Source organism: Platalea leucorodia, assembly GCF_965183815.1.
Source record: "Platalea leucorodia genome assembly, chromosome: 1".
NCBI classification, from domain to species: domain Eukaryota; kingdom Metazoa; phylum Chordata; class Aves; order Pelecaniformes; family Threskiornithidae; genus Platalea; species Platalea leucorodia.
In genome coordinates, this window is record NC_138823.1 from 24,677,832 (window position 1) to 24,705,469 (window position 27,638).

At 37.6% G+C, this 27,638-nt stretch overlaps 1 protein-coding gene across 1 annotated transcript in view; it reads left to right on the forward strand.

Moving 5' to 3' along the window:
• STK3 (serine/threonine kinase 3) overlaps window positions 1–27,638 on the forward strand; it is a 137,758-nt gene that overhangs the window by 19,345 nt on the left and 90,775 nt on the right. Inside the window, exons 5-6 of the mRNA XM_082319584.1 lie at window positions 9,557–9,721; window positions 10,142–10,309. Of these exons, the coding sequence (XP_082175710.1) occupies window positions 9,557–9,721; window positions 10,142–10,309 (333 nt within the window). The remainder of the gene's footprint in view (window positions 1–9,556; window positions 9,722–10,141; window positions 10,310–27,638) is intronic.

A 27,638-nucleotide genomic window follows, 5' to 3' on the forward strand; every position in this document is an offset into this window, starting at 1 on the left:
CTCTTTGTTAGTCCAGCCTTGTCTTCACATAAATGAAGACTAGGAGAGGTATGTGATTATGATAAGATCGGTGATGTTCGAGCTCCATCGTTTCTGGTGGAAGAATGATTGTACCATGATGCCTTTATTTGCCATGAGAGTGGACTTACTGGGTGTGCTCGGCCTAATCAGACTGTTTAGATTCAGTGATCTGATACTTCCTGGAAGCATCAGACTTAATGTGCATGCATTACTTAGTGTAAAAAGAGCAGCTGGGAATGGACTTAGGCAGTTAAAGCAATTCAGCTGACCCAGACCCCTTCAGAGGAAGGAGAATGATTGACTGTGAGCAGAGAACCTGTAGATGAGTTGTCCCAACAGCTGCATGGATTAGGTAGTGTGTGATAGACTGTGTAAATGCACCCTTAAGTCTCCTTTGTGCGTGGCATCCATAGCCAGTTAGACATAGATACGTGAATTAACTGGTCTCCTAATAGATGTGGAACACCTGAATTTGTTGTGATCTGCTTTGCTCCAAATTTCCATTTTAAGGATTGGCTTCATGGTCAATGTTTTCATGTAGGCTGTAGAGTTGTTCACCTTTATCATTCACATTCATTTCAATGTTTAACTTGCATGTGGTTTTGATGATGAGAGATTTGAAGCTGCTTCATGGCTGACTCGTATTTAGGAGGTAGCACCAACCCATCAAAGGGCCACAGCATACAGAATTAGAACTAGCCAAAGATATCAAGCAGATAAATGTTCCACAGGATTTTAAATTAGGATCTTGACACAACTGGAAATCAGAAACGAAGGAGAAAGATAATGACTGTGAAATTATACTAAGGTACAAGATACAGAGCATGCTATGCTGATGGTGCTGTATGTTTAAAAGCTCAGAATAAAATAAATCAACTGTTTTAACAGGGAACATATTCCTGATCGAGCCATATGGGTATTATTATGGTATAAGAACCATACGTCCAGACCAGGATAGCAACACTGACTGTAACATATTCCTAATATTAAAATTTTAAATAGTTCTGTTTCTTTTAGTTGTACTGTGCGGTAGTTATCAATGGCATTACTTTTATGTCAACATCAACTACTGTTAGAACTAGAGAGTACTGGATATTAAGTAGATGGCAAGTTGTGTGCTATGACAAGGTATATTATGGGCTGATTCTGCACTTAGCTGGCCTTTGTAAGTTGAAAGTCACTTGTAAGGACACATGTGCTACACTAACTACGTAGTGACTTTTAACCATCCTTATGAGGAGAGCCTGTGATTTAGGGTAAAGAAGGGAGGAGGCATAATTGGGAAGTATTTTGATGTGGATATTAAGAGTTTATTTGTGATTTTGTAAGATTTTTGTGAATAAATGAATAATTGGAGGAGCTTTGGGTCTGTTTTTGTGTACTTTGGCCCGTTGTTGCTTCCAAGAATTGGTCGGCTCAGAAAGTGTATCTGCCTCATCTGTTCCCCCAAATTGCATCAGTCTTATGTTAGTTTATGTGCCAACTAGTCTCTATATGATGTAAAGAAGAATGATACATTGTGTTCTGTTGCGTTTAAACAAAAAAAATGTATTTTTATATATTTCCCAACAAAACATTTTTTGCATATCTTGTATATATGAAGACATAAGCCGTTGATGCATTTAGGTAACCTGTCTCCAGGCATATGTCCTTTTAATACAAGTTTATAATGATGGAATGCATTGTAAAATCCAAATGGGGTTAACTGCTATGCTCATGGCAGGGGAAAAATAGAATAGAACAGATTATTTCAGTTGGAAGGGACCTACAACAATCATCTAGTCTGAATGCCTGACCACTTCAGGGCTGACCAAAAGTTATTAAAGCATGTTATTAAGAGCATTGTCCAAGTGCCTTTTAAACACTGACAAGCTTGAGGCATTGACCACCTCTCTAGAAAGCCTCTTCCAGTGTTTGACCACCCTCTTTGTAAAGAAATGCTTCCTGATGTCCAGCCTGAACCTCCCCTGGCACAGCTTTGAACCGTTCCCACATGTCCTATCACTGGATCCCAGGGAGGAGAGCTCAGCCCCTCCCTCTCCGCTTCCCCTCCTCAGGAAGCTGCAGAGAGCAATGAGGTCGCCCCTCAGCCTCCTTCTCTCCAAACTAGACAAACCCAAAGTCCGTAGCCGCTCCTCACAGGACATGCCTTCCAGCCCTTTCACCAGCTGTGTTGCCCTCCTCTGGACACATTTGAGTGCCTTAACATACTTCTTAAATTGTGGGGCCCAGGACTGCACTCAAGGTGAGGTCGCACTAACACTGTGTGCACCAGGATAATCACCTCTCTTGACCGGCTGGTTATGCTGTGTTTGATGCACCCCAGGATGCGGTTTGCCCTCTTGGCTGCCAGGGCACACTGCTGTCTCATATTGAGCCTGCTGTTGACGAGCACCTCCAGATCCCTTTCTGTGGGGCTGCTCTCCAGCCGCTCCTTTCCCAATTTATACTTGTGCCCGGTGTTACTCTGTCCCAGGTGCAGAATCTGGCATTCGGACTTGTTAAATTTCATCCCATTAATCGTAGCCCAATGCTCCCATCTGTCTAGATCTATCTGCAAGGCTTCTTGTCCCTCAAAAGAGTCAAGAGCCTCTGCCAGTTTGCTATTATCAGCAAACTTACTAATGGTGCAGTCAACTCCAGCATCCAGATCATTGATAAACATGTTGAACAGAACCGGCCCTAGAATTGAGCCCTGAAGGACATGGCTGGTGACTGGTCACTGGCCAGAGGTAGCCCCATTCACTACAACCCTTTGAGCCCTGCCATTCAGCCAGTTCTTCACCCAGCGCACTGTGTCCAGAAGGATGCTGTGAGGGACAGTATCAAAAGCCTTACTAAAATCCACAAAAACCTAAATCTGCTGCTTTCGCTTCGTCCACTAGGTGGGTGACCTTATCATAGAAGGATATCAAATTAGTTAAACAGGACTTTCCCTTTGTGAACCCATGTTGAAGGTACCTGATGATTGCATTGTTCTTTAAATGCCTTTCAGTAGTACTGAGTGTGATCTTCTCCATAATTCTTCCAGGAACTGAGGTTAGACTTAGAGGTCTGTATTTTCCTGGGTCTTCCCTCATGCCCTTCTTGTAAATTGGAGTAACATTGGCTAGCTTCCGGTTAGCAGGGACCTCAACCACTTATTTTTCAAGAACTAAAGATAGTGATTTACTTCCTTAGGAACACATACTTACCTTCTGTTCCATCAACTAACTTATTGGATGTTCCTTAGTAGCTAAATATTTTGGATTCCTTTATATTGGGGTGACATGCAAGCTTGAAATGTAGACCGGTCAACTAAAACCAACAAACCAACTGCCCCTGATTTATTCAAATAGGCATAAATGCACCTAATCCTGCAGTAGGGAATTATTTAGTTGTAAATGATGCTAATACCGAGTCACAGAATGGTTGAGGTTGGAAAGGACCTCTAGATGTCATCTGGTCCAACCACCCTCCTCAAGCAGGGCCATGTAGAGCTGGCTGCTCAGGACCATGTCCACGTGGCTTTTGAATGTCTCCAAGGAGGGAAATTCCACAACCTTCCTTGGCAACCCATTCTAGTGCTTGCTTACCCTCGCAGTAAAAAAGCGTTTCCTGATGTTCAGAGGGAACCTCCTGTGTTTCAGTGTGTGCCCATTGCCTCTGGTCCTGCTGCTGGGCACCACTGAAAAGGGCCTGGCTCCATCCTCTTTGCACCTTTGGATATTTGTAAACATTGAGAAAATCCCCCTTGAGCTTTCTCTGCTCCAGGCTGAACAGTCCCAGCTCTCTCAGCCTCTCCTCACAGGAGAGATGCTCCAGTCCCTTAATCGTCTTTATGGCCCTTTTGTTGGACTCCCTCCAGTATGCCCATGTCTCCCTTGTACTGGGGAGCCCAGAAGTGGACCCAGCGCTCCAGGTATGGCCTCACCAGTGCCGAGCAGAGGGGAAGGATCACCTCCTTCCACTCCCTGGCAACACTTTGTCTAATGCAGCCTGGGATACCATTTGCTGCCTTTGCAGCATACAGAATACTTAAATACCATTAATGTTGTGCAAAACCAAATGCAATAGACAGTTTTGGTCTACAGAGGCAGCATAACTAGAACTTTTTGTGCAATGCTTTGTGTGTCCAGTGAGGGTAGAAATAGCGTATGTATGGCTCAGCTGTTATACTGACATAGTTGAATAATATTTGTGGCCTTATAAGTATTTTTTGGAGGATTTCATATTTCTGTAAGTGTTCAGTGGTACGCATAGGTGGTGTATGTTCTGCAAAAAGTTTAAATTGCAGAAAAATCAAGAAATTAATGATTTTGAAAGATTTTTTTTTTAAAGTTTTTTTTTTTGTTGTGATTGCGTGGTAATGATCAATATGACGGTACATTATTTTCTGGAAAGGTTATTTTGTGTAGGGGAGGCGAGTGTGCTTTCTTGGCTTGTTGAGTAAAGCTGGAAATTCATTGCGTCCTTCTAAATTTTAAAATATATTAAAGCTAACCCTTTTGTCTGTACTATTATGCATACACTTGGCCATGTTTAGCAATAATATAAGCAGGAATGACTTCAGTAACTGTATCACGTTATATATATATGATCTTTGTATACATATTTACGGAGATATATATACCACACACATTTTATGAAGCACAAGTGGATGGATCTAGGACATTTGGAGTTGGGATTGATGTGTCTCAGAACACTTATGGCAGAGTAAGCCTGTTCTCGCTTCTTTTTCCCTGTTACTGCTGTTCCTGATAAACATGACTTGTGCTCTCGGCTTACTTCTTATAGGTGACATTCACTTCTATGGGCTTTTCTGACCACTGTATGTATTTTGATGTTACTTAAATATTCTTACTTTTGTTACATGTAGCCAGGCTAGAGCTTTCCTTTACTGATGGTCCCCAGATGGTATATCAGGGTGCAGTACTCTAGAACTCACTCTCTTCTGGTTTGCTGGTTTTTCAGTCCTTAGCTTCTTTGTCAACCTTTTGATACAGGTATTCTGTTACTTTCTCCTTTTGAGAGATGGATTTTGCCATGCAGCTGCAAAAGCACTTCCCCATCTAGAGTTGACCCAAAGATCTCCATGTGGTTTAGCCACTAATTTCTCAAGAATTAAAAGTAAGGATTTACCTCCTTAGGAACACAACATATTGAAGAGAGACCTTCTCTGCAGAGCCTTTTAAGCATAATTTCTCATCATACTTGTTTCTGGATGAAAGCAGGCAGTAAGTTGTATGCCTGTCTTGCTATACATTTGTCAGTGCTCTGGATCATTTTTTGATGTGTGTTCAGAATTAACTGCATGGAAATCTTTGGAGATTCGGGACAGTATTGTTTCTGAAGTGGGGTGGATTTGGCAAAGCTCTGGCAGAAAGTGTTACACTCAGCATGTCATAAACCATTCATGATATTTATTAATAGCCAGAGTTTAAATTGCCTGTAGTGTGAGTCTTCAGATAATCACTCTGTACTTTACCACAAAATCACTGTAATTAGTGTACTTCACCACAAAATTATTAGGTTACATAATGAGGGTTGTCTCTTTCTCCAGATATCCTTCTGACCATACTTCAGTTTATCTTACAGTTGATTTAAAGTCCCTTCTTGTTTCACTCCAGATCAGGTAGATGGTTTCACTCCCTTGACGCAAAGCCAGGAAAGCTGTCTTGTTTGCGCTGTGTATAACAGGGTTTTCAGCTCTCCTGGCATACAGTCCTCTGAAGCAGCACAGCAGTCAGCATAAAGAAGTAGCATAAATAAAGGCTTTGAGCAGTGTGCCACTGAATAGAAACACTGAAAGATCTCGGAGATAAATGGCAGGCAAAGAATGCATAATACGTAGCAGAGGCGGTAACTGGTTGCTGTGAGCATGGAGCTAATGCCACCATCAATTTAATCCTCTGCTTGCATAAGGAAAGGTTTATAAAAGTCACTGGGACTCTTTGGGTATAGCAACACATGTACTTATTTGGAAAGCAATGCCAATTTGAGCAGCTCCTACTCTGCTACATCCTTGTTGACTCTGCTGTGAATTGAATCAGGGAACTAATTTTTTTGAAAAATAATTTGCCAGACAGATTTATTTTTAACCAGGGTCAGTTAGAGTTGTTCAGTGGAAGGGCTGAGACGCGGTGGGAGTTGCTGCTGTAGGCTGCAGTGAAAGGAGGGACTGGAGCTTGGCGCTGCTGTTTAAATAAACGTACATGTAACTGTCCTTGGGCTCCACGCTCAGGTTTTACGAGATGGGATAGAAGCTGCAATAGGGAAGTAGTTCTGTTTGTTAAATAATTAAAACTTATGAGCAACTCAAGTGCAGATAATCTTGCTGACTAATAATTTTTTCCTTTCTGTTGAGTCATTCTGTTGGCTTAGAGTGATTATGAGTGGGTTTTTTGTTTCTTGTGGGCTTTTGGTGGTGCTTTTGTTTTTTGGAGAGAGGTGCAGATGTGAACCAACACTTTCAAAACTGAAACTGGAAGGAATTGCTATTGCTTAATTTAATTTCTGTATAGGATTGGAAAAGTAGAGAAAGAGGGGAAAACAGCAACCCAGTGTTGCAGCCAAACTGGAGTATTCATCTTCATTTTTCCAGTTTCTTGCATTTCTAAGAATGTGTCAAGTTCATTTGCTTAGCTCTTATATTAAAGCACCAATGTACTGTAATTGAACAGCATTAATAGTTTCTTTCTATTTCCTTGAGAAAATGTATCACATGGGATGAATTGTGCCTGTGTTTTTGCTTTTATTCTAGAATAAATGTTGACCAAAATCTGAGAAGTGTTCTCAGGGTGTCTGGTAACTGCAAAAGATTCACTCTTACTGTTTCTCTGATAAGACTTGTTCAGGAGCTTATGAGTTCCTATTATGTTGATCTAAAGCACCAAAGATAAACAACTATGCTAGCTGATGACTTACTCAGTAGTCCATGTAGTTTATGAAGCAGATAAATGAAAACATATCTCAAGTTTTTTTTTACTGTATTGTATTTTCTTTGGTAATGAAATTTCTGTCAGCTTGTTGCCAGTTGATACTTGCAGCTTCTTGTATCATCTGTGACAGTATATGAATTCTGCATATATTAGTGGTGGACTTGGCAGTGCTAGGTTAGCGGTTGGACTCGATGATCTTAACGGTCTTTTCCAACCTTAACGATTCTATGATTCTATCATATTAAAGTAGCAAGTAAGAGAAGTGTTTTGGACTGCCCAGTCTACATCACCTTTTTATTTATAGTAGGTGTTTAATCGTTGTTTTTGGTTTGGTTTTGTGGGTTTTTTTGGGTTTTTTTTTTTGTTTTTTTTTTTTTTTGAACCTTTGAAACTGAAGTTTGTCTGGTCTGCTTGAAAAAAAACCCTCAAGCAAAAGAGTTCTTAGTGTTTCCTTTGTGATGCTTTTACAGAGTTCAATGAATATCTGTGCTGGTTTTGGCTGCGATACAGTTAATCTTCTTCATAGTACCTGGTATAGGGCTATCCCTGTTGCGATTTCCTCCCTCCCCCCCTGCCCTGTACTTGTCAAATTTTCAGTTTTGTTTCTCAGTTTGTATTCAGTTACTTGACTAATTTCAGTGTACCTTTCCATTCATCCCGACTGAAAAATAAACAGCAAACATGATATGAAAGAGCTGGGTATAACTATGCAAAATGTACTGTTGACTTCAGGAACTCTAAAGTTCTAAAGAGTCTCAATCTTCTGCCTTAATTCTCAGAAGTAACTGAAGGCCATGCTGTTATTAAAGAACAGAAAGAAACCTGTTAAAGATTCAGCATGGCTGTACAACATTAATATTATGCAGTGGTAAAAGTTATGTAAAGGAGTATGTTTTTTAGAGACCAGAAGATATTAATAGCCCGCAACTACTTTGAAAGTTGCGGGCCAACATGTTGCATTATCTTCCTGTAGTGGTAGTTGTGCTTACTAAAATGTGGCTTGTCTTATATATTCAAGGCCAGCAATGTTAGGATTTCTGTTAGTTCAATTGTACAACTTTATAGTGTGGTAGTAACATGATATATTATAGCATAGCTTGTGTGGATTAACTACATTTAATATTAAGAACTAACAGGAAACCTTTGCATAGACAGCAAGCTAATTAATGTTAGTAGATATTTAAAAAAAATACAATATTTGTGGCTGAAACTGAAGAGCCATATATTCAATCTGATTATATTTTCATATGAGGATATCATCTAGCAATCATCGAGTGATGCAGGTGATTTAAAAAGGTTAAAAAGAACCCAAAAGTTCAGTGAGCATTCATTCTCTGCATCAATCAGCAACAAGAAGAGAAGAATGGTTTAAGAAAAAGCCCATAGCATCTGACTGGCATCTATTCTCAATCATTTCTGACATCTTAGTTGTCCTTTGTCAGGGCTGAGCACGGTTTTGGGAAGGTCATTGGGGCACATCTCTATGGGTGTAGTTCTACAGCTTTGTGTCAGTATGGAGCACAGGCAGAGTGAGAAATAGTTGTTTTCAAAAATTATCATTTACTTGCATTCTATATAAAATGAAGGCATTAGCCTTAAAAGGAGTGCTTTACTTGACAGACTTCAGTAAAATTCTGTAAATGAGTTGGGAGCTGTTCTGGCTTTTGTATTTCTGCATGCTATATTATCTCCTTACAGATAATAAGTAGCAAGCTATCCCTGATGAATGTATTTTTTGCAAGCTTTGTGATAAATAATTATTTGGCTATTTTCTGTACACCTTTATCCCTTGCTTTTTGTTCCATGTTGGTTTTGTTTTTGTGAAGAAACTCTTAATTCGTACTCTCTAATTTGTAAATTGCCAGCAATGAGAAACTAACAGTAAGGCACTCGGAAATAGCTGCTGGACAAAAGTTTGATACTACTGATTGTAGACTTAGCAGGCATTTCATATGTAGGAATCTGAGAAATAAAGAAAACACGGCATTCCTTTCATCTCTTTGCAAGTGTAGGACTGTGCTAGTTTGTTCGGCAAACTGTGTAAAGAACTCAAGGGCATGGATGTTTGAGGAGTAGCTCTAGCCTTCCACAGTAGAGAAAGGGCTATCTCTTTTTCCAGGGAAGTATTCTCTTATGTGCCATCTAGTCCGGTTGCAACCACCATGACCTTTGTTCTGACAAAGGTAATGCATAACTTGACAATTAATATGTATGATCTTACTGATAAATCTAGTAGTTGTGTATCGTAGAAACTGTGCAGCAGTCTTTATGAAGGATTCCAACATCTAAAGAGTAGTAACTTTTGATTGACAGGCAAGAGAATATTGCATATTCTGCCATCTGATCTGTATCAGTCAGCCCCTTCTCTAGTTTTGCAGCTCACTTGCTCTGACTGGACTCTAGGTGTGCAAGAATCTAGCTATACGGATCAATTTAGTAGATCAGAGTTTTGAATTGTAAATGCTATTGGGCATATTCCAGTGTTAAAATACTGAAGGTACATTGTCTGTATTATGTATAATAATAATAATAATTATGAAATGATCATGTTTTAAATAGTTCAAATATATAGATGCTATATATATACCTGAAAATGGTTTTATGTTTTCTTGCAGCTAACAGAAGATGAAATTGCAACTATTCTGAAATCTACTCTTAAAGGACTTGAATACTTGCACTTTATGAGAAAAATACATAGAGATATAAAGGCTGGAAACATCCTTCTTAACACTGAGGGACATGCAAAATTAGCTGATTTTGGTGTGGCTGGCCAGTTAACAGTAAGTACCTGTGGAAAGATAATTTAAAAATGCTTTAGTGCTCCCAACCATGTTCTTTTACTTTCGTCTTTTTGTTCTGCCTTGAATTTTGTGTCTGAGGAGTGACTAGTGGTAGAAACAGCATTCTTTATCATGATGAGTATTTAATGTATTGCAGGGCTATTTAGTTTTTAGTTGTTAATTTTTACAACCCAGTGTACTTCAAGTGCCTGATAATCTCACAACTTTTGTTTGAGGTTTATTATCATTGTCACCTGTTTGGCCTCTATAGGCTGATGGACTGAATCTGTTTGGTCTTAATTGGAAGTCACTACCATTTGACTTTTGGGTGGCTAATTTAACTTTTAAATATAGAATCAATATCAAAAGAATCTGAGAATAAACATCTCTGTTTTAATTGCATAAATAATATAATTACAGGATACAATGGCAAAACGTAATACTGTTATAGGAACTCCGTTTTGGATGGCTCCTGAAGTAATACAAGAGATTGGCTATAACTGCGTGGCAGACATCTGGTCCCTTGGTATCACTTCAATAGAAATGGCTGAAGGAAAGCCTCCGTATGCTGATATTCATCCAATGAGGGTAAGTGTGTTTGGTGGTGGTTTCTTGTTTGTTGTATTAAAAAAAAACAAACCAAAGCCAAACAAAACAAAAGAAACCCAAAACTTCAAGAAACTAATACTGGAATCATAAAACTGTACATTTAGCGACAAAGATTTTAAGACTAAGGATTTTTACTTGCTGTCTTGCTTCTTATTTGCTGCATTTTGCTGGTGTTTTAACACATCTCTGTAAGGTTTCAGAATGCTTTTAGCTCCACTTGAGAGAGAACTAAAGCAATAAGTGCTTAATTGACTTGAAGGCAACATATAGAGCCTGTTTCATACTGTACGTGCACTTGGTGAGTTCCAGAACCAAGAGGCCATCCTCCTTTGAAAGGGAGTTTTGAGGTAAAGATGACCTAAAGAAGGATTCAGGATTGTCCTATGTGACCACTGCTAATATTAGTAACACCTGACAGTTTGTATTTATTACTGACTCTTAAAGTCTGTTACTGAATTAGTTTACTTTTGCAAAATAAAATCTAAATAGAATTAGTCACTTTATGAGAAGTAGCAGTTATAAAGGAATTACTTGGAGAAGTTAATGGCGAACAACATGTATCTAGGAGCAAGTGATGCCACTATTAGTCATGCTTTTATTTTTTTTGATATGAATTATAGAATAGCTACACTGATTGCACTGAGCATCAATAAATACTTCGTTCTTGAATTGTTTATATCTAAAGCCCACTTGGTATTAATAAGGCACTTTATATTGCTAAAAGCAGATTTTTTTTTTTTTTTTTTATCTTTGTGATTTGCTGCAAAAATGGCACGCATACTAGATTATTCAGTTTTCTTTTGGTGGTGCCTCATATATCAAGATCTTAATAAAAGGAAGCCACCACCCTCGAAAGAGAAGGTACTGTTCATATATGATTACTATAAGGTGTTGCATATGTGAGTTCAAGTGTATGTGGTGTTATTGGGTTCTTGATGTTTTTGTTTGTTGGGTTCTTGATTTTTGTTTGTGTGTGCTTTTTGGAGCAGAGGTGTTTCCTGAAGTTTTATGGCAATGCGCAGCTCGGTTAAAGCTAGTGAGTGTTTTGCAATTAGAAACATTACATAATTTTGGAAGCAGAGCTTCATAATTTTCCTGCACCTTGTTTGGTTTTTTTCTTCCCTCTGTGTACACTATTTTAAAATTACTGTTCAAACTGAAAATATTCAGACAAAAGCTGAGAACAAAAGTATCTCTCAAGCTTGTTTTTTATGGGAACTTAATTTAAGATGAAATAACGTTTAAAAAATATTTTTAAGAACTACTCATTACAAATTAAATACATTTGATCATGCTGGGGTTTTTGGTTGTACTTTTAATGGAAATGTCTTAATTACGTCTGAGTTCATTTTAACATCGTTATATGTAGTTGCACTAACTGTTGAAAGGTGAGGACTACATTATCAGAAAAGATTTTTATATGCATGACAATAGCTGCTTATAAATCAAAGGTCACTGAGTTTGAAAGCTTGTGAATCTGTATAATTCTTGTAATCAAATGAATGCTATCAAAGGCCAAAGTAATTTAACACAACAATTCTGGATTACATAGAACATGTGTTCTTGTTAATAAATTACGTTATGGTTTTTAAGGGCTTGTATGCAGTTAGTACTCTTTTGTATATTTGATACCTACAGTTTTTCTTAATTTTTATTAGTGAGTTTTTACAGTGGTTAACAAGAAATACACAGATTTAAGTTGCAATAGTTTTCCCAGTGTCATATGATACAGCTTCACAGGACTTTTGGACATATGTAGATGCTTTCCTACTTTGTTTTAGTTATGACACAGAATTGATACAGGCAAGCATGAAAGCTTCAGCAAATTTGCATTGCTTTTTCTACATGTTGCTGGAGTTCTGTGGTATTTATGTAAGGCACAATTTTGTTACTTGGGAATGCATGTTGAAATTACCATGTGCACTATTTTGCTGTAGGCTGGTTGGCACTGCCACAAAGGTAATGCACTGCCAGTAGGCCATTTCCTTGTCTACTGCATTTACAGCTTAATAGAAATATTACATGACTTCTTTAAACAAGTGTTTTGGCAGAGAGGAAATAGCAGATTCCATGCAAACAAGCATAGCTTCCTCTGCTTAACCACACTCTAGCTACTCCAAAGAATTGTACTAGTTTCAGCTGGGAAAGAATGAGAAGTGTGTGTGGGGGTGCAAAATGAAATTTCACGTTGGAGGGGGAAAACCAACAGGGTTTTTGTTGAAGTATTCCTGGTTTAGTATATTTGACTGTGTAAGTGTCATCAATGCTATTTCACTTGGTTCTGCCGCAAATGTGCGTTCAACAGAACCTGCAGTTGTCAAACTTGGTTTGAGGCTCAAAGGTCAAGACCATTTGCCAGCCCAGTAAGTTGTAATGCTTTATTCATGTCAGAATTAGGGAATGCCTCACATATTTGGTGTCAGAGTCCTTTTGTGCTTTTGCTAATGATGAAAAGTGAAACTTCTGTATTTTCTCTTGAGTTCTCATGAAAGAAGGAGTGTTTTCAAGTAGTTCTAAAGGAGGAAAAAATACAGATGTCCTCAAGGTTGCCCTAAAACGTGGCAATACAGCCACTAGAAATGGCAAGGAATTTCCTGAGAAGTCCAAAAATCACTCAGACCTAGATAATCTAACCCACCCAGCAGGGCTAAAAGCATGTTGATTGCAGTAGTCAGTGCAGCTGCCAGGGTTAATGTGGCTAACAGTGTTTGTGTCTACCTTTGATTGCTCTGCTGGGATGAGCAGTTATGAATTTATAGTGGAGCTAATTAAAGGGGGCTTCAGTGTGGTTCTAAAGCAATCTCCTACTCTGAAGCTGCAGTGATACGTTTTAACAGCTGCACTCCCGTGTCCCCTATTGACTGCAGCATGTATGCTGTCCTCTTCGGATAAAGTATTTATGTCCTACCACTGTCTGAATTTAATTCAAACCATTAACTGCTTTGCTCAGTTTCTCCTTTTCATGCAATATCTGTCTTTATTATTTCTGTTTGTTTCTAAATTCCTCTTTTTTTTTTTTTTTTTTTTTTTTTAAATCTACAATGGAAGCATAAAGATTGACACTGTTTTGTTATAGCAGTTGTGATTTTGCTTTTTGGTAAAAATAGGTAACATGCCTTTGAAATATCTTCTGTGTTTGCTAATCAAGCCGTGATCTCAAATTTGTCATGTAAAAGAGTTGTTTCTGGTGAAAGATCCTTTAAGCTGCAAAATTTTTACTTGATCATAATCCACCTACTGCTGATATTTGGCTTTGTTAACAAGTAGATTAACAACACTTTGCTGTAAAGCTAATCTTAAACCTTTAAGAATGGCTGCTTTTCGAAGTCCTTTCTCTGGGACCACCCTTACCACAAATTTTCCTTATTTTCACACAATGACATGATCACTTATTGCTGCAGGGCTGTGATTTTCATGATCAATTTAAGTGTGGGCTGCTGATTTATAGAGACAGCCTATCCCTAGCCAGGAGTTCCTGACCTTTCTGTTAAGCAAACACTAGTGTTTTTGTGGCCTCACAAGGAGTTGGATAAAGGAACTGATATTCTGAAAAGCTAACCAGACAGAAACCTGCTAGAACTGAGCCAGAGAAGTTGTAGGAGCACGTAGATGGACAGAGGAAGTGGGTTGAGTGAAGTCACTGCCTGTGGCCACAGCTATGCAGTGAGCCTTGTAGACTAATTGTAAAACTGCAACCTGCGTTGTATGAAGTTTGCTCTTTGCAAGGTCGACAGGTACTGACAGGATAGTATGCTGCAGATAAATGCTGGTAGCTCTCTTCCAAAAAACAAAACAAAAAAGCTGAACACCCCCTCCAACTCTTTTCTTGCATGCTTATCAGGCAGCTGCAATAATTCATGTTGCTGTGGTGTGGACGAAGCTGGTGGTAGATGCATTTTTCAACACTCACAGTATTGGCCTTTGTTTCTTTATGGTGAGGTTTTGTTGGAAATGGACATGTGGGCATCACATGTTCTGGAGTGAATTGGAGGAAGCCAATTTGAACTGCTTCCATTTGCTTTAAGTCCAATCATGATATTTATTTTTCCATGGCACTTACCCAGATTATCCATGCCTCCTGCTTAGCCTGTGTCTTTTCCACCGTGGGCTAATCTGTTTGTAATAATCTTTTATTCATGATGTATCTTACAACAATCTACCATTTCCCACTTTTCTTATTCTCAGCATATTGCATTAAAACTGGAGATTGAAGTGGAATTATTGCTGTGTAAAGCTGCAAGAACCAAGGAAGGTGTCATGATGAGCATTGCTGTCTGATTGAGACCAGTTTTTCAGTCACTGAGAAAATGGTTTCGTCTATGCCTTTTCTGCCAAAAGTTGAGGAGAGGGAAAAAGAAAAAGCACTTCTGGCGATGTCAGATGTCTTTCTGTACAGGCATTCTTGCATTTCTTCAACAGATGGAATTGTCTCATCGGTTTCTATTATTTTCTTTGAGAGTTCACCTATCTTATCGCAGCTTTACTGCTTTTAATTTAAAGTAGGTTTGTAAAAGTATATTATATCGTTTTCTTATTTTAGTGCCTTTGCTTATCTTTAGAAAAGAGTTTGAGTTAACTTCTGAAAGTCCTTTTCCTTTTAAGAACTTTCTATGAGACACTTCTTGTTAATTTGTAACTTGAGATCTTGCCTGCTGTTTCTAGGTAGAGTGAGCTAATATTTAAACAGATTTAAAATATGGATTTTTTGATTGTACATTATTTTACTACCTCTTCAAAATCTTGTGAAAGAATGACAGTGAGCTGTGGTAGGACTCATTGAGTGTGATTCCTCAGGGATCCAGAAATATTTCTGTTGTGCATTCTATGTTATGATAGTTCCCTTAATTAGATGTTCTGTGTGCTTTCAAGCGACTTAAAGTATTAACATTATTTTAAAATAGTTAAATCTTAAGTCTTGAAAAAAGCACGTGAGACCCTAACACATTCAGTTCTTTGAATCGTAGGAATGTGTATAGTTAAAAGAACAAAAAACCTGACTTCCCCTTCCTCTGGATCTTCCACTGTGTCTTGCCTTTCTTAAAATAATGTGATTTCTCAGGACAGAATTTTAGTGTGTGCTGTCTTACACAATGCCATATTCATTCTAAATTCTTAAACAATAAATGATGATATACTGTATAATGTATATTTACAGTGGGGATCTAAGACACTGATGTGATATGGTTGAGGCAGTAGAGTGGAATTGGAGAAGCATGTGTCTTGCTGCATGCTTCCTAAAGAGCTGTTGGGAGACCTTTGGACCTCTTTGTGCTTTAAATGGAGTTTTTGCGTTTACTTTAAACTCTCCTAAATGCAGGCGATGGCCGCAAAGGGGTGGTATTCCCTCCTGTTTCCATACATTTTCATCACCCATTTCTGTCGGAATGAGCATTTAGGTGGCCACATGATAAATTGGATTGGAAAACTGATGCATCTGAAAACGAACCAAGTAACAAGAAGTAACTTTCACTGATATTGTTAACACAGTGCTTGGAGTAGGTGGGGACAAAAATGCGTGGCTACAACCGGAAGGAGAATTGGATCATCCCTTTTTGGGGATCAGCCAAGTTGGTGCTGAGGTTGACTTAAAGTAGTTGCAAAACCAGAGTCTGAGCTGTCTGTAAAGTTATTGTCATTCAAACTTAATCATTATTTAAGGAAACTCCTGTATACGTAAGTACATCAAAGGTCATAGTGTATCCAGATACCATTGTGCTTGGGAGCTATAGCTGTAGGTGCAGTACTGCCATGCTGTTTTTGCTGCTCTGGATTTCATTTACCCTTTGAATGCAGAGCGAGTCTGACGGGAAGGAATGAGATTGTTCTTCCTTTTTCTGACAGACTAGTAAGTGTCTGCAGACTGTGGAGCTTCTCTGGAGATGGCCCTTACAAATGCCTGTCTTGTACAAACTGACTTTTTTGTAGCCTGTCCTACCCGTCCTTTTGGACTTTTTCTAGTTGGGCATATCAATAAAATGAGACAGGGTTCTAGAACTTTCATGGGTAAGTGTCCCCCCACAAAGCCTCCCTCCTTCTACACCTCATCTGTTCTTCCATCTTTAAATGCTATTGCCATGATACAGCTGAACTTCATGGGGTAAACTTCCAGTGGCCTTCAGTTTGCAGGCGGCTGAAGGCAGGTGTTGCTTCATAATATATTTGCCTCTATGGTACTTTCTATAGCCAAAATTTAAAATAGGTATTATAACTTTATTCAAGAAAAAAAAAGAGCACAATTAATACCAGATAGTATTTGTCTAACGGAAAATAAAGTATGTTCTCTGATAGATGGGGGGGGGGGGGGGGGGGGGGGAATCTACGTCAAATGAGTTGCTTCCCACATAAATCACTGTGAGAAATGCAACTCCATATGGTAATAGGATATGTGGCATTTTTCCTTTGAGACAGTAGTAGTATTATGTGGTTCAAACCAGTTGTACCTATACTAATACAAATGCTGATCTGGGAATTGTATCTTTGGTAGTTTTCTTTTTCTGTTCAACAACCTTCTTTTCAGGGTTGAACTCTAAGGAAATTACTTACTTTATTTAAGGGTTCTTAAAAAAGAAAGCTTTAAATTTTCATTTAAATATGCTGCTACTTCAAATCAATAAGCAACCTGTCCACCTGCTCTGATCAAAATGCGAATAATTGTTGTATGGTGATTTTTGTATGAATAAAAAAAACCCAACAGATTAAGACACTTCTTTCAGCAGTACATGTAAAAAAAAAAAAAAAAAAGTGTCAAATGCTTTTTTGTTCACGACTTATTTCACTTGTCAAAATAAGCATAGGCTTCTTTTTTTTTTAAAAAAAAAAAAAAAAACGAAAACAAAAACAACAAACTTTGAAAAATGATCAATGTTTATAGTGTGTGAACAGACCTCTTTACCTGAACTGCTACTGGTGTGGTAAGTTATTGCTGAGGTGCAGGCCAATTCCTAAAACCCTATTCATGATTTGACTCCTTTAAACACGGCTTCTGGAACTGAGAGATGATAAATGTTGGGCAAATTAAAGTAAGTAATTGTGTACATTTGAACTTGCACATCTGTGTGTATTCCATCTTTTGGTGAGCAAATACCTGATGTGCATATCTAAATGAGATATTTGCATAGACTTTGCTAAAAACCTTAATATCCAGATATTAGATCTGCTGATCACCAGGAGAATTGCTCTTTCTGTGAGTTAAGATGCCAGTTAGTGCTTGTTGTAATTGTAATGAGAGTTGGACTTGGTTGCCTATTTTGTCAGCATTCTTTAATACATATGTAAAAGCAAGTTTTCTATGGGTTGTTAATGTAACTTAACTTGAGGAAATACATTTATAAATTATCTGGAATACAATTAAGGCAACTGTTAACTATTGCAGCAATGTCATTTTTACTAGGTGAAAAGAGTCAGTTTTTAGGTACTTGGTAATTGTGTCAGTTTGACGTTAGTTTTCACTGTGGCAGAGTTATTTTTAGCAGTTTTTTAGAAGGATTGAAACGAAACGCAAATTGTGGTCCTGCAGAAAAATCATTGTTTGTCAAAGTTGTACTTGTGGCTCATGGGCAAACTGCTCATAGAGCTGCAGAGATCCTGCTCTGTAGATTCCCTCCCCCCGCCCCAAGATATTTATGGATCTCCAAAGTTAAAGTTATGATTTATGGTTTTAGTTAAAATGTGCTTGGTGTTCACTTATATATGTAGGGGGATCTGGGGAGGATTCAGGTGCTTTCCTCCTTAGGCTCGTATTATTTGTGGAAATACTAGGCATAGATACAGACTTAGTACCCTTTTGAACATAACTTCTTTTTTAGTATTTAATGCCCACAGGATTCATGGAGGAAGTGAACTTCAAAAGGATTTAATTTGCTTATTGCTTGTGACCAGCCCTTCTTTGGACTCGCTGTAGAGGAGACAGTGGGGAATATCCTGATGAGCAAGGAGGTCAACCCAGGCAAGTGCCCCGGGTATAGTCTAGTTTCTTGTGATATAGAAATATAATTTCTTACCATTTTTAGAATGTCTAGCATAGAATTTTAATGAAGGTTCCTATATACCGAGCACGGCTTATCTAAAAAAGATGAACAGAGTAAAAGAAATAGTATGTGAGTTGTCCTCAGACATTGAAGACAAATTTAGAGGTGTCCAGTTGCAAAACACATGAAATAAAGCCTGTGATATTTTGCTTATTTTCTTAAATTGCAATTGATAATTCATTGCTTGACTTTACCAGATTCACTTAAATGTATGGAGCCTCCTGGAGAGTAATGTCCTAGCGTGGCAGCATTCAGTTTCCGAGACTTGACAGTTTGTTGTGCAAAGGGGTAGTATGCCTAACATCAGCCCATTTCATGTGGAAAGGAGAGTGTTTGTAATACTGTTGTGAAAGCAAGATAGGAAAAATGTCATTTGTCCTCTGGCAAAACTTACAGATGAGAAATATTTTCTCCCTAATACTCCAAGGAACTTTTGAAGAGGTTTTGCCACATTGCTTTATCAAGAGCCTGTACTCCCTTCTTCCCACAGAAAAGATTGACAGATCTCTCTGGTTTATGGGACTCTTGAGAGTACAAACCACGTAAGACTGGATACATACAGTAGTTCAGTTCTCTTTCCCTAGAGATTCACAAAGGGGTGCAGAACTGGCCTGATAATGTAGTTTCTTTTAATCAAGATACTACCTTGTCAGCATCTGGCTCTTCATAGAGAGGAAAAATGACATAGAGCAGGATGTAAGGAGCAGAAGAAAGTGAAAGGTGGGCATAACGGCAAACAGGGTTGGGTTGAGTTCAGCTTTAGAAATTGAGAAGATGCTACTGAGGTAAGACAGGGGAAGCTATGTCAAGTCTGGAAGAGCTCACTGATGAGAGGAAATCAATGCTTTATAAAGGTTCACGTTCATTCATATTTGTTTGTCTAATCAATACAGAATGATATGACGTTAGCATTGATACACATACTGTGAAAACATTAGATTACTTGAGGTGTGTATGATGATTAAACTGGAGGATGACAAGGCCCTAGTCCTGTCCACATTAAAGCTTCTGAAAAGTCTACAGTCTGATGTATGTAATTGTTGTCTTCCTGTAGGTATTGCTTTTATTATCTACTCTTCTTTTTTGTTGCATTTCTCTAGCTTGTTTTTTTCCTTCAGTGAAGAGATGGCTTGAAAGTTCACATAGTAAAACTGTTGCAGTATAACGAAAGTGCAGTTAAGTGTTTGTGGTTATAGAATTTAGCATAAATGTTTCACTGTGGTTTGGAGAATGCATCTTCACTCCTTCATGTCACTAGAATTTTTAGAGGTAGAATAAATAATATGCTTATTACTGTTAAAAGTATAAAATCTTTACATTTTTTAATGATATTAGGTTTGTTGGTTGTATACGTGCACAAAAAGGAAATGTTAATCTGTCATGTGTAATAAAGTAGCAGAAGCGGAGAATATTTTAAATTTGGACTGGAACTGGAGTTTAATTTGAATTAAATGGAAAACATTTATTTCATGCTTCCAAATGAGGATTTAATTAAAATTAAATTAGTTCATCTTTTTAGACTTACCCCTGAATAGGAAATTTGAAACATACTTCAGTTGATGGTTGGTTTTCTCTGACTTTGATTAATCACTTTCAAAGTAAGCGGAGGATCAGTACAGTAATTTCATAATTACACACAAGTGAGTTAACTTGAAACTTTAACTAAAATAACTGTAAAGGAAGTTTGATGTTGGCTAGTTTCATGTAATGCTGTGTATCTTTTGTGTATGATTCAGATTCTTAGAAGTGCTAATCTGAAAAAAGGACCATACAAAGATACTACCCATTTATTTGCAAGACACTTTAATAGGAAAATGTTTGACCTGGGAATATTATTTTTCAAAGATGTTGGAACAATAAATGGAGGCTGAATGAAGCCATGAAACTGATGGAAGGATTCTTGATGACTTGAGTGAGCATTGCATCAAGCCCTATATCTATAAGCATTGTTAAAGATTATTTGATAGAACTGTTAATGTGGGTAAAGCTATGAATGTATTCAACAAACCTAGCGCAGCATAGGTTAACAATATACTCTGCTGCTGAGCTGGCTGCTTTTTCCCTGGACAAATGTTAAATACAAACACGCAAACAAACCCCCACCCAAAAGCTCATTCATAAGTTTTTTAAATCGCTATAGATCTACTCATTTGTGATGTTAGTAAAACTGTAAACATAGATCAAAGTGCAAAGCAAAGCTGTTTTGCAACTTGAAGATCTCAAGTAAATTTTATTTGAAATACGCAATGAGTAGTAAATCATCAAGATGCATTAAAACTAGAATCACAATTTTAATGTTGCAAGACTTTTTTTTATTGATTAACTTTACAGATATTTTTATTTGAAAAAGCCTTTCCATCATTTTTACACATCATTGTATGCTGAATTTATTCAATTTCTTTTTAACTGGCACTATGGAATTGGAAAATCATTCAGCAAAATGATTATGCACAAACTTATGAGAACTCCTTTTACTAAAAATTCTATAATACCCTGCGGGATATTGTAAAATATGCCGCAGATACGAAAACTTCTAAGTGAAGAGCTATATATATTTACTACGGATGCTTCTATTTCTTTTTATTTCTATCATCTTTGAAGTTCCAGGGTTAACACAGAATATACAAGGTTAGTTTTTATTCAGAGGTCTGGCAGCTAGCTTTATTGAAGAGGAGGGAATTTGTGTATTGTTTTAATTGAAGTAGGACTATTTGGACTTTTGTGTGTGACTAGTGTCTTGTTAAGCCAAAAAAGAACTCAGTAAATAATTTTAAGAGTTTCTTGGAAGCTTGAATCAATGCTTCTTTATTGAAGTGAATTACATGTTCATTTTTTCTTAAACTTTGACACGTTTTCTGTCAGTATAGCTAGTTGGCTTAGAGGAAGTGCTTTAAAGAGACCTTGACTACTATATTGCCAAATTCTTAACACATTATTACAGTTTTTAAAAGCAAAAGTGTGTTTTTACTTGCGTTTTAGCTAAAGGGATATATATTTGATTTTTAATCGTGGAAGAAAACCGCAATCAGATTAGGAGGAAAATATTAAGCTTCTGTTGCTACTCACAGTAAGATTTTTAAATGCTTTAAGTCTATGCTGGCTGTTTACTTTGTAAAAAATCTAAAAAATTGCTTAGATTGAAAGGAAGGTAAAATTTGGAATGTAGAAAGCTTATTAAGACTGTATGTACCCTCGTTCTGTCTTGGTATTATATTGCCTTAAAATGTACACTAGGTCATTTTTAAAGAGGATGATGCATATTTATGGAAGAAATCTATTTAAAAGGAAGGGTTGCCAATCAGTCTAAATTTGTTTCAGTTAAAACTTGATGGTCTGAAGACAACTTATAATCCTTTTCTTGTTATAAAGTATTGTTAAATTTGTAGTAGTATCAGTTAAAAAGTTTATGGAAACTTTGTTTTAAGGTAGTTTAAAATAGAACTAAATCTTTAATTTGTATTTGATGGCACCTGTTTTCATTTTGTTTCCCCGGCAACACCAGTGGTATCAAAAATTGCCCGTAGACCACCCTGGTTTTAGAGCAGAATGAAACCAGCCTGGCTTTTTCATTTCAGCCTTTTATTTTACTGACTAAATACTTAAACAAAGCTCTAACACACAGCCAGTAGTTTGTGAACTAACTCGAATGATTTGGGTATGCAATTTGTGATTTTTTGTATTAGAAATTTCTGTATTAATGATAGTGTGTGTTGCATTATTTTAAAAATGCATTGAGAGAATATACAGGAAGTACTTTTGATATCCTATGGCAGAAAAAGCTGTGTTTGAAAGCTGTATTGTCTACCTCTGAAAAGTAGAGTAAATGTTCATAGTCTTTAGATAGCATGGTCTGTTTTTAAAGCTGTATGGATCCATATTTTTTTATTCCAGATATAAGTTCTCATTATTGGCATTCCCATGGGAAAGAAAGAAAGCCAACACAAGTGTTACCTCCAGATTTCTTTCTTCTGTGGCTCGTTACTATGTCTGAGAATTCACATTGATTATGAAGATTATATGGCATTCCAAACACCTCAAATCTTAATGCATTATCAGAAAAGCAAACATGGATGTAATTCTTGGAAATACTGCTTATCGTTACCGGCATACCTGAAAAACTTTGCTTTACCAACAAAAGCCTCCTCTGCAAAGTATATTCCTGAACTCCATGCTATACTGTTGATGATTTAAAAAAAGTTGGTGTTCTGGTGGAGCAAATCAGAACTAACAAGAGAACTTCTGATTTATAGTGAGAATTATGGAAATACTGGAGAGTCTGGGAAGTTTCAGGTGTGTTAAGTTTTCCATTCTCCCCCAGAAATTTAGCATAGTTTTGGAAGATAACAAAATGGTCTGTTCTCAGAAAAGACTATTTTAGTGGGGAGGACCTCTGATGGGAACCTATGATGGCCCCTGCGGTACTTCCCAGCATTCTGGTGCTGCGACTGTAGGCTTGGCAATAGAGATGGCAGCCCAGTATTCCCTCTGCTGCTGCTCCTTTTTTCATGCTGTGAATGTTTACATAGGTAAATGTAAAGCAGGTAGCATTAGCAAGCAAAAGATTTATGGGCAAACTGACATGCATGTGTTGAAATAGTCATCTGTTTCAACTGAGATATTCCTTAAGAAATGTAATAATCATGAACTCTGACCTTGGGACAGAGGGCATGTCTGCATTGGGCAGGTACGTACAGACACAAGTGAGCTTTGCCCGTACTGTCCTCCTCTTATTTTTCTTCAGGAGTTTCTCCAGAGCAACTGTGTGTGCACTTTAAATACTTTAATTTTTTGTCAGATGAGGGAGGAATGTTACTCCATCTTGCTTTTTGTTTGTTTCTTTGAATAATACAACTAATTTGTGCAAACTGTATTTTTTTTGATATTCAGAAGTGGTAAGCATTTCATAGAATCATAGGTTAAGGTTGGAAAAGACCCTTAAGATCATTGAGTCCAACTGTTAACCTATCACTGCCAAGTCCACTACTAAACCATGTCCTCAAGCACCATGTCTACCCGTCTTTTAAATACCTCCAGGGGTGGAGACTCAACCACTTCCCTGGGCAGCCTGTTCCAGTCCCTCACTGCCCTTTCCGTGAAGAAGTTTTTCCTAATACCCAACCTAAACTTCCCCTGGCGCAGCTTGAGGCCGTTTCCTCTTGTCCTATTGCTTGTTACTAGGGAGAAGAGACCAACCCCCACCTTGCTACAACCTCCTTTCAGGTAGCTGTAGAGAGCAATCAGGTCTCCCCTCCTGATTTTTGGGGGTGAAAATGAGCATGTGTAAGTTCCAAACTTTTAGAACAAAATAGAAGAGGAGCTTTAATGAATGCAGTGTTGTTAAACAGTCAGGTTAATTGAATTGTATAGAGAAATCAGTACGAAATTTCTTAAAAGTTGATCCTTCTTGCATTCATGTGAATTGTGATATATAAACGGTGACTCTGGTGCAATTGAATGTGATGCTGCTTTCCTGGTGTGAAAATACGTGGAGTACGAAATAGCTAGAAGGTTCTTGCTAGACTGGAAATACTACAGTAAGCTGACGGTGCTAGAGGAAGGTTTTACTGCTGTAGCCCTGGATGAACAGTAGGACAGGCTAAAAGCCAAAGGGCATGTCTGTCTGGATGGGTGTTGAAAAGTTGATGGGTGCTCAGATAGCAGTGCTCTCGGAGGGCAGTACGTGACTTGGCTCCAGCTCAGCAGCAGTACGTTGCGCTAATGTGTGTCTGTATCCAAAGTAACATACCTGGCCTCTGAGTTCGCTGACATGTTTACCTCTCTCTGTGTAAAAAATACCTGCTGCTTCAGGCTGCAGTTCATAACTGTTAATACTGGAGTCATTCATCGTGCCTAGACTGAGTGTGGGCACAGATTTGCATTTCTCTAAGGGGCTAAAGCATACGCTGCAGTATTTCTGCTGCTGGCTTGTTGAGTTAATGCGAGTTGAGAGTAGATTAAGATTTGGTTCAGCATTAAGTTACCTGATACAAAGTTTAACCTATTAAATTTCTTTTTTTTTTAAATTAACTTACTGGAGGAGAGAGTGCATTCTCTTGCAATGTTTCTGATCTGGCATTACGATTCCTAAAGTTGCTTTAGTGTTGTCTGAAAGGAGCTTTAAGAAAAATCAGCTGGATTAACATGCCCATAATATGGCTACACAACACACGTGTGACTGTGATACTAACATGTCTATGCTACATGTGTTTTATCTAGCATGTGTCCCAAGAGCAATGATTATGTGGTGGAACAGCAGTATGGGACAACTGGCCAATGGTCCTGGACAAACTTACTCAATGAATGCAGAAGATGGATATTGCTGTGGCTTGACTCCATCCATCCTAGCTATACCAGAATGTCACGGCAACACCCTCAGTTGCAACCTTTGTCATCCAGGGTTCTTCTGAAAACTTGCATAAAATGGCTGTAACTGAAGACAAAAATTCTCAGAGTTTGAACTGTATGAAGAGAAATTTTAAAATACTTCCTAAAGTGTAAAAAACAAACAAACAAAACCCCAAACCTTTCAGAAAAATAGTTGAGAAAATAATCACAAATTTTTAAATGCCGTTGCTACCTTTTTCTCCCAACTTAACAGAAGTGTAAAATGTAATCAACTGGGCTTGCTGCCATGGCAGGGAACACCCCTAAGGTGTGTCAGGATTTTTGCACCCAGTGTTTTATGATCTCTCACGCTTGTCTTACCTGACAAACTTGTCTGGTATTGTCACTGAGCTGATCCAAATTTCTGATTTGATAGAAAGCTGCTTTGCCTTTTTTTTTTTTTTTTTTTTGAGATGGGGTAATTTTCTACAGAAATAATGAGTTCAGTTTGTTTAATGCTGTCAGAGGAGCACTGGAGGAGTTGGAAACATAGGAAGAGTAATATCCCTTTTCTGTGGAAGAAGCTGTTACATCAGCATAATTGTATCACGTCAGCTGTGCTGACACAGCTGGTTTTTTAACAGTGTTGTAAATTGTTTCATTGATGTGATATTGATTGGGGGGGAAAAATAAACACCTTTCTGGCGGAAGAAGTTTATCTTAGTATACATGAACATAAAGGTCTGCAGATGGAGGATTTGTTGAGAAACTGCTCCCAAGCACCCAGCCTGTCTTTCTGTCTGTCTTGAAATGCTTTAGAGGTACAGATTATTTTTTTTAAAGATTCCCAGAGATACCAAACAACCCTGTATATTGAGTTTTTGATGTACCTGAGCTCTCAATAGTATTGACTTTCAAACGAATGGAAAAATACATGTTTGTATTTATAGTATTTGAAGAGTTGGGTGGAAAAACCTAAAAACTTTGGGAAGAAGTGTTCTGATTTCTCTTTCAAGACACATCAATTATTTTGATCGAAAGCCTCTCGTGTTCCTTGCCCCATCAAAGAAACTAGAAGGAGATTAACTACATTCTTGTAGTCTAAGTTTAATCCTACCCTTTATTTCTGAGTCATGCAGAACATTTAAATTACTTAACACATTTTTCACTGTTCACAAAAGCTGTTCTCATTAGACTTGCTTTTGCACGTTTGCTCGTAGACTTTGATTTATGCAAGAGGGGGGTCAAAGCAGGATGTTGCTCTTTCGTGTTAGGTTTATCGTATATTATATATATGTTCTTCTGAAATCATGATGCAGTTACAAGCATCCCCTTCACATATCAAAACTATATCTGTTTCTGATTCATCTGCTTCTTGAAAGTGTTTCATTGGTAGATTAAGTTATCCTTGTGATTATTATTTTTCACATCTGTGGTTGACAGATGATTTAAAGAAGACTGGCCTGTATTTAGGCATGCTTTGCTTTCAGCAAATGGTATCGTACAAATCAATTTCCTCATATTTGAAAAAAAAGGAAATCAATATTTAGTGCTCTTGAGGGTTATTAACACTAACATTAGGTTACGTGCAGATATGCAGGAAAGAAAGTTTTAATGAAAACAGCCTCCCCCTTCATTTTTGTTTCCTTTTCTTTATCACCTCTTCCTTTGTAAATATTTTAACGTAACTGCAGAGCAAGGGTAAAATTCTGTTTCTGAATAATAGTGTTTGAACTTTGGTGTTAACTTCAGACTAAAAAAAACAACCTACCAAACAAAAAAATCATTAGGACTCTATATTTCTGACTTCTTGTCTTTGGCAATCCTTACAGGCATAGATTTTGATATAGCACACTTTGGCTTCCTGGGCCAAATTGAACTCATTAGCTGGCTTTTTGTAGAGTTTGTTCTTGACCCCATAGTACTTTATCTTCTTCTTATGAATGATGATGAAGTCAGTGTGTATAATGTTCATTTTCATAAGCCATGAAGGCCCATACGTGTTCTCCAGGTATTGTTCCATGCACTGAGTGCGTTCTTTTCCCACTGCTGCTTAATAGTCTAGTTAGGATGTTACCTTGGTTACTTACCTATATTCAGAAAATAAAAACATGGTTGGCTCAGCTTTCTTTCAGACCTCAAGGGAACTTATTTTTCCATAAAATTAACCTTTACTGTTAACAGAAGAAAAAGGTCTATAGTGAATGTCATAATTACATTTGTAACACAGTTAACTCATAACAGTTATCAGAAGACACATGGTGACTATATGGAGACTGGCAACCTTGGCAATTACACAGTAACTTTTTTTTTTTCCTTTTTTAACATTACTTTGAACAAAAGGCTCTCTTGGTGCATGTTACTAAAATAAGCAATTTCACACTCTAGAATTTTAGCAATTGACAAAAGTCTCCACCTTTTTTGGTTTCCTTTGACAGTTATGTTTTTATAAATAGCCTTGCAGAGTGACTGGATTACTAGGGCCAAGACACAAAATCCGGAGCTAAAGACAACCACTGAAAATATCTTCCTTTCTATTTAAAATGGAGAATTGTTACCTAGGCTCAGTTGCTGTAGTAGACTCACAAGGTGAGGTGACTTCTGTATTAGTCCCTTCACTAAACTCCTTTTTCGCTTTCATGTTATGAATCAAAACCTCTATCATTTCATGATCACTATGCCCAGGATGGCCTTTAATAAATAAAATAAACAAAATTTTATTTAATTATTTATTTATGTTTCAGTACTTAGGTGTAAACATTCAGGGAATTCTAGTATTGAGTTTGTAAGACTTCTACTAGGCTTTTGACACTGAAATGGCAGCTTTTGGTTGCTGTTGAGACTTCAGAATTTATTAACAAATAAAGATTATCATCTGTAAGAGAAATTTGTTCTACAGAGTAAAATGTTATGTTTCTAATGCTTTTGCATTTCGGCTGGTGATGGTTTAAATTATG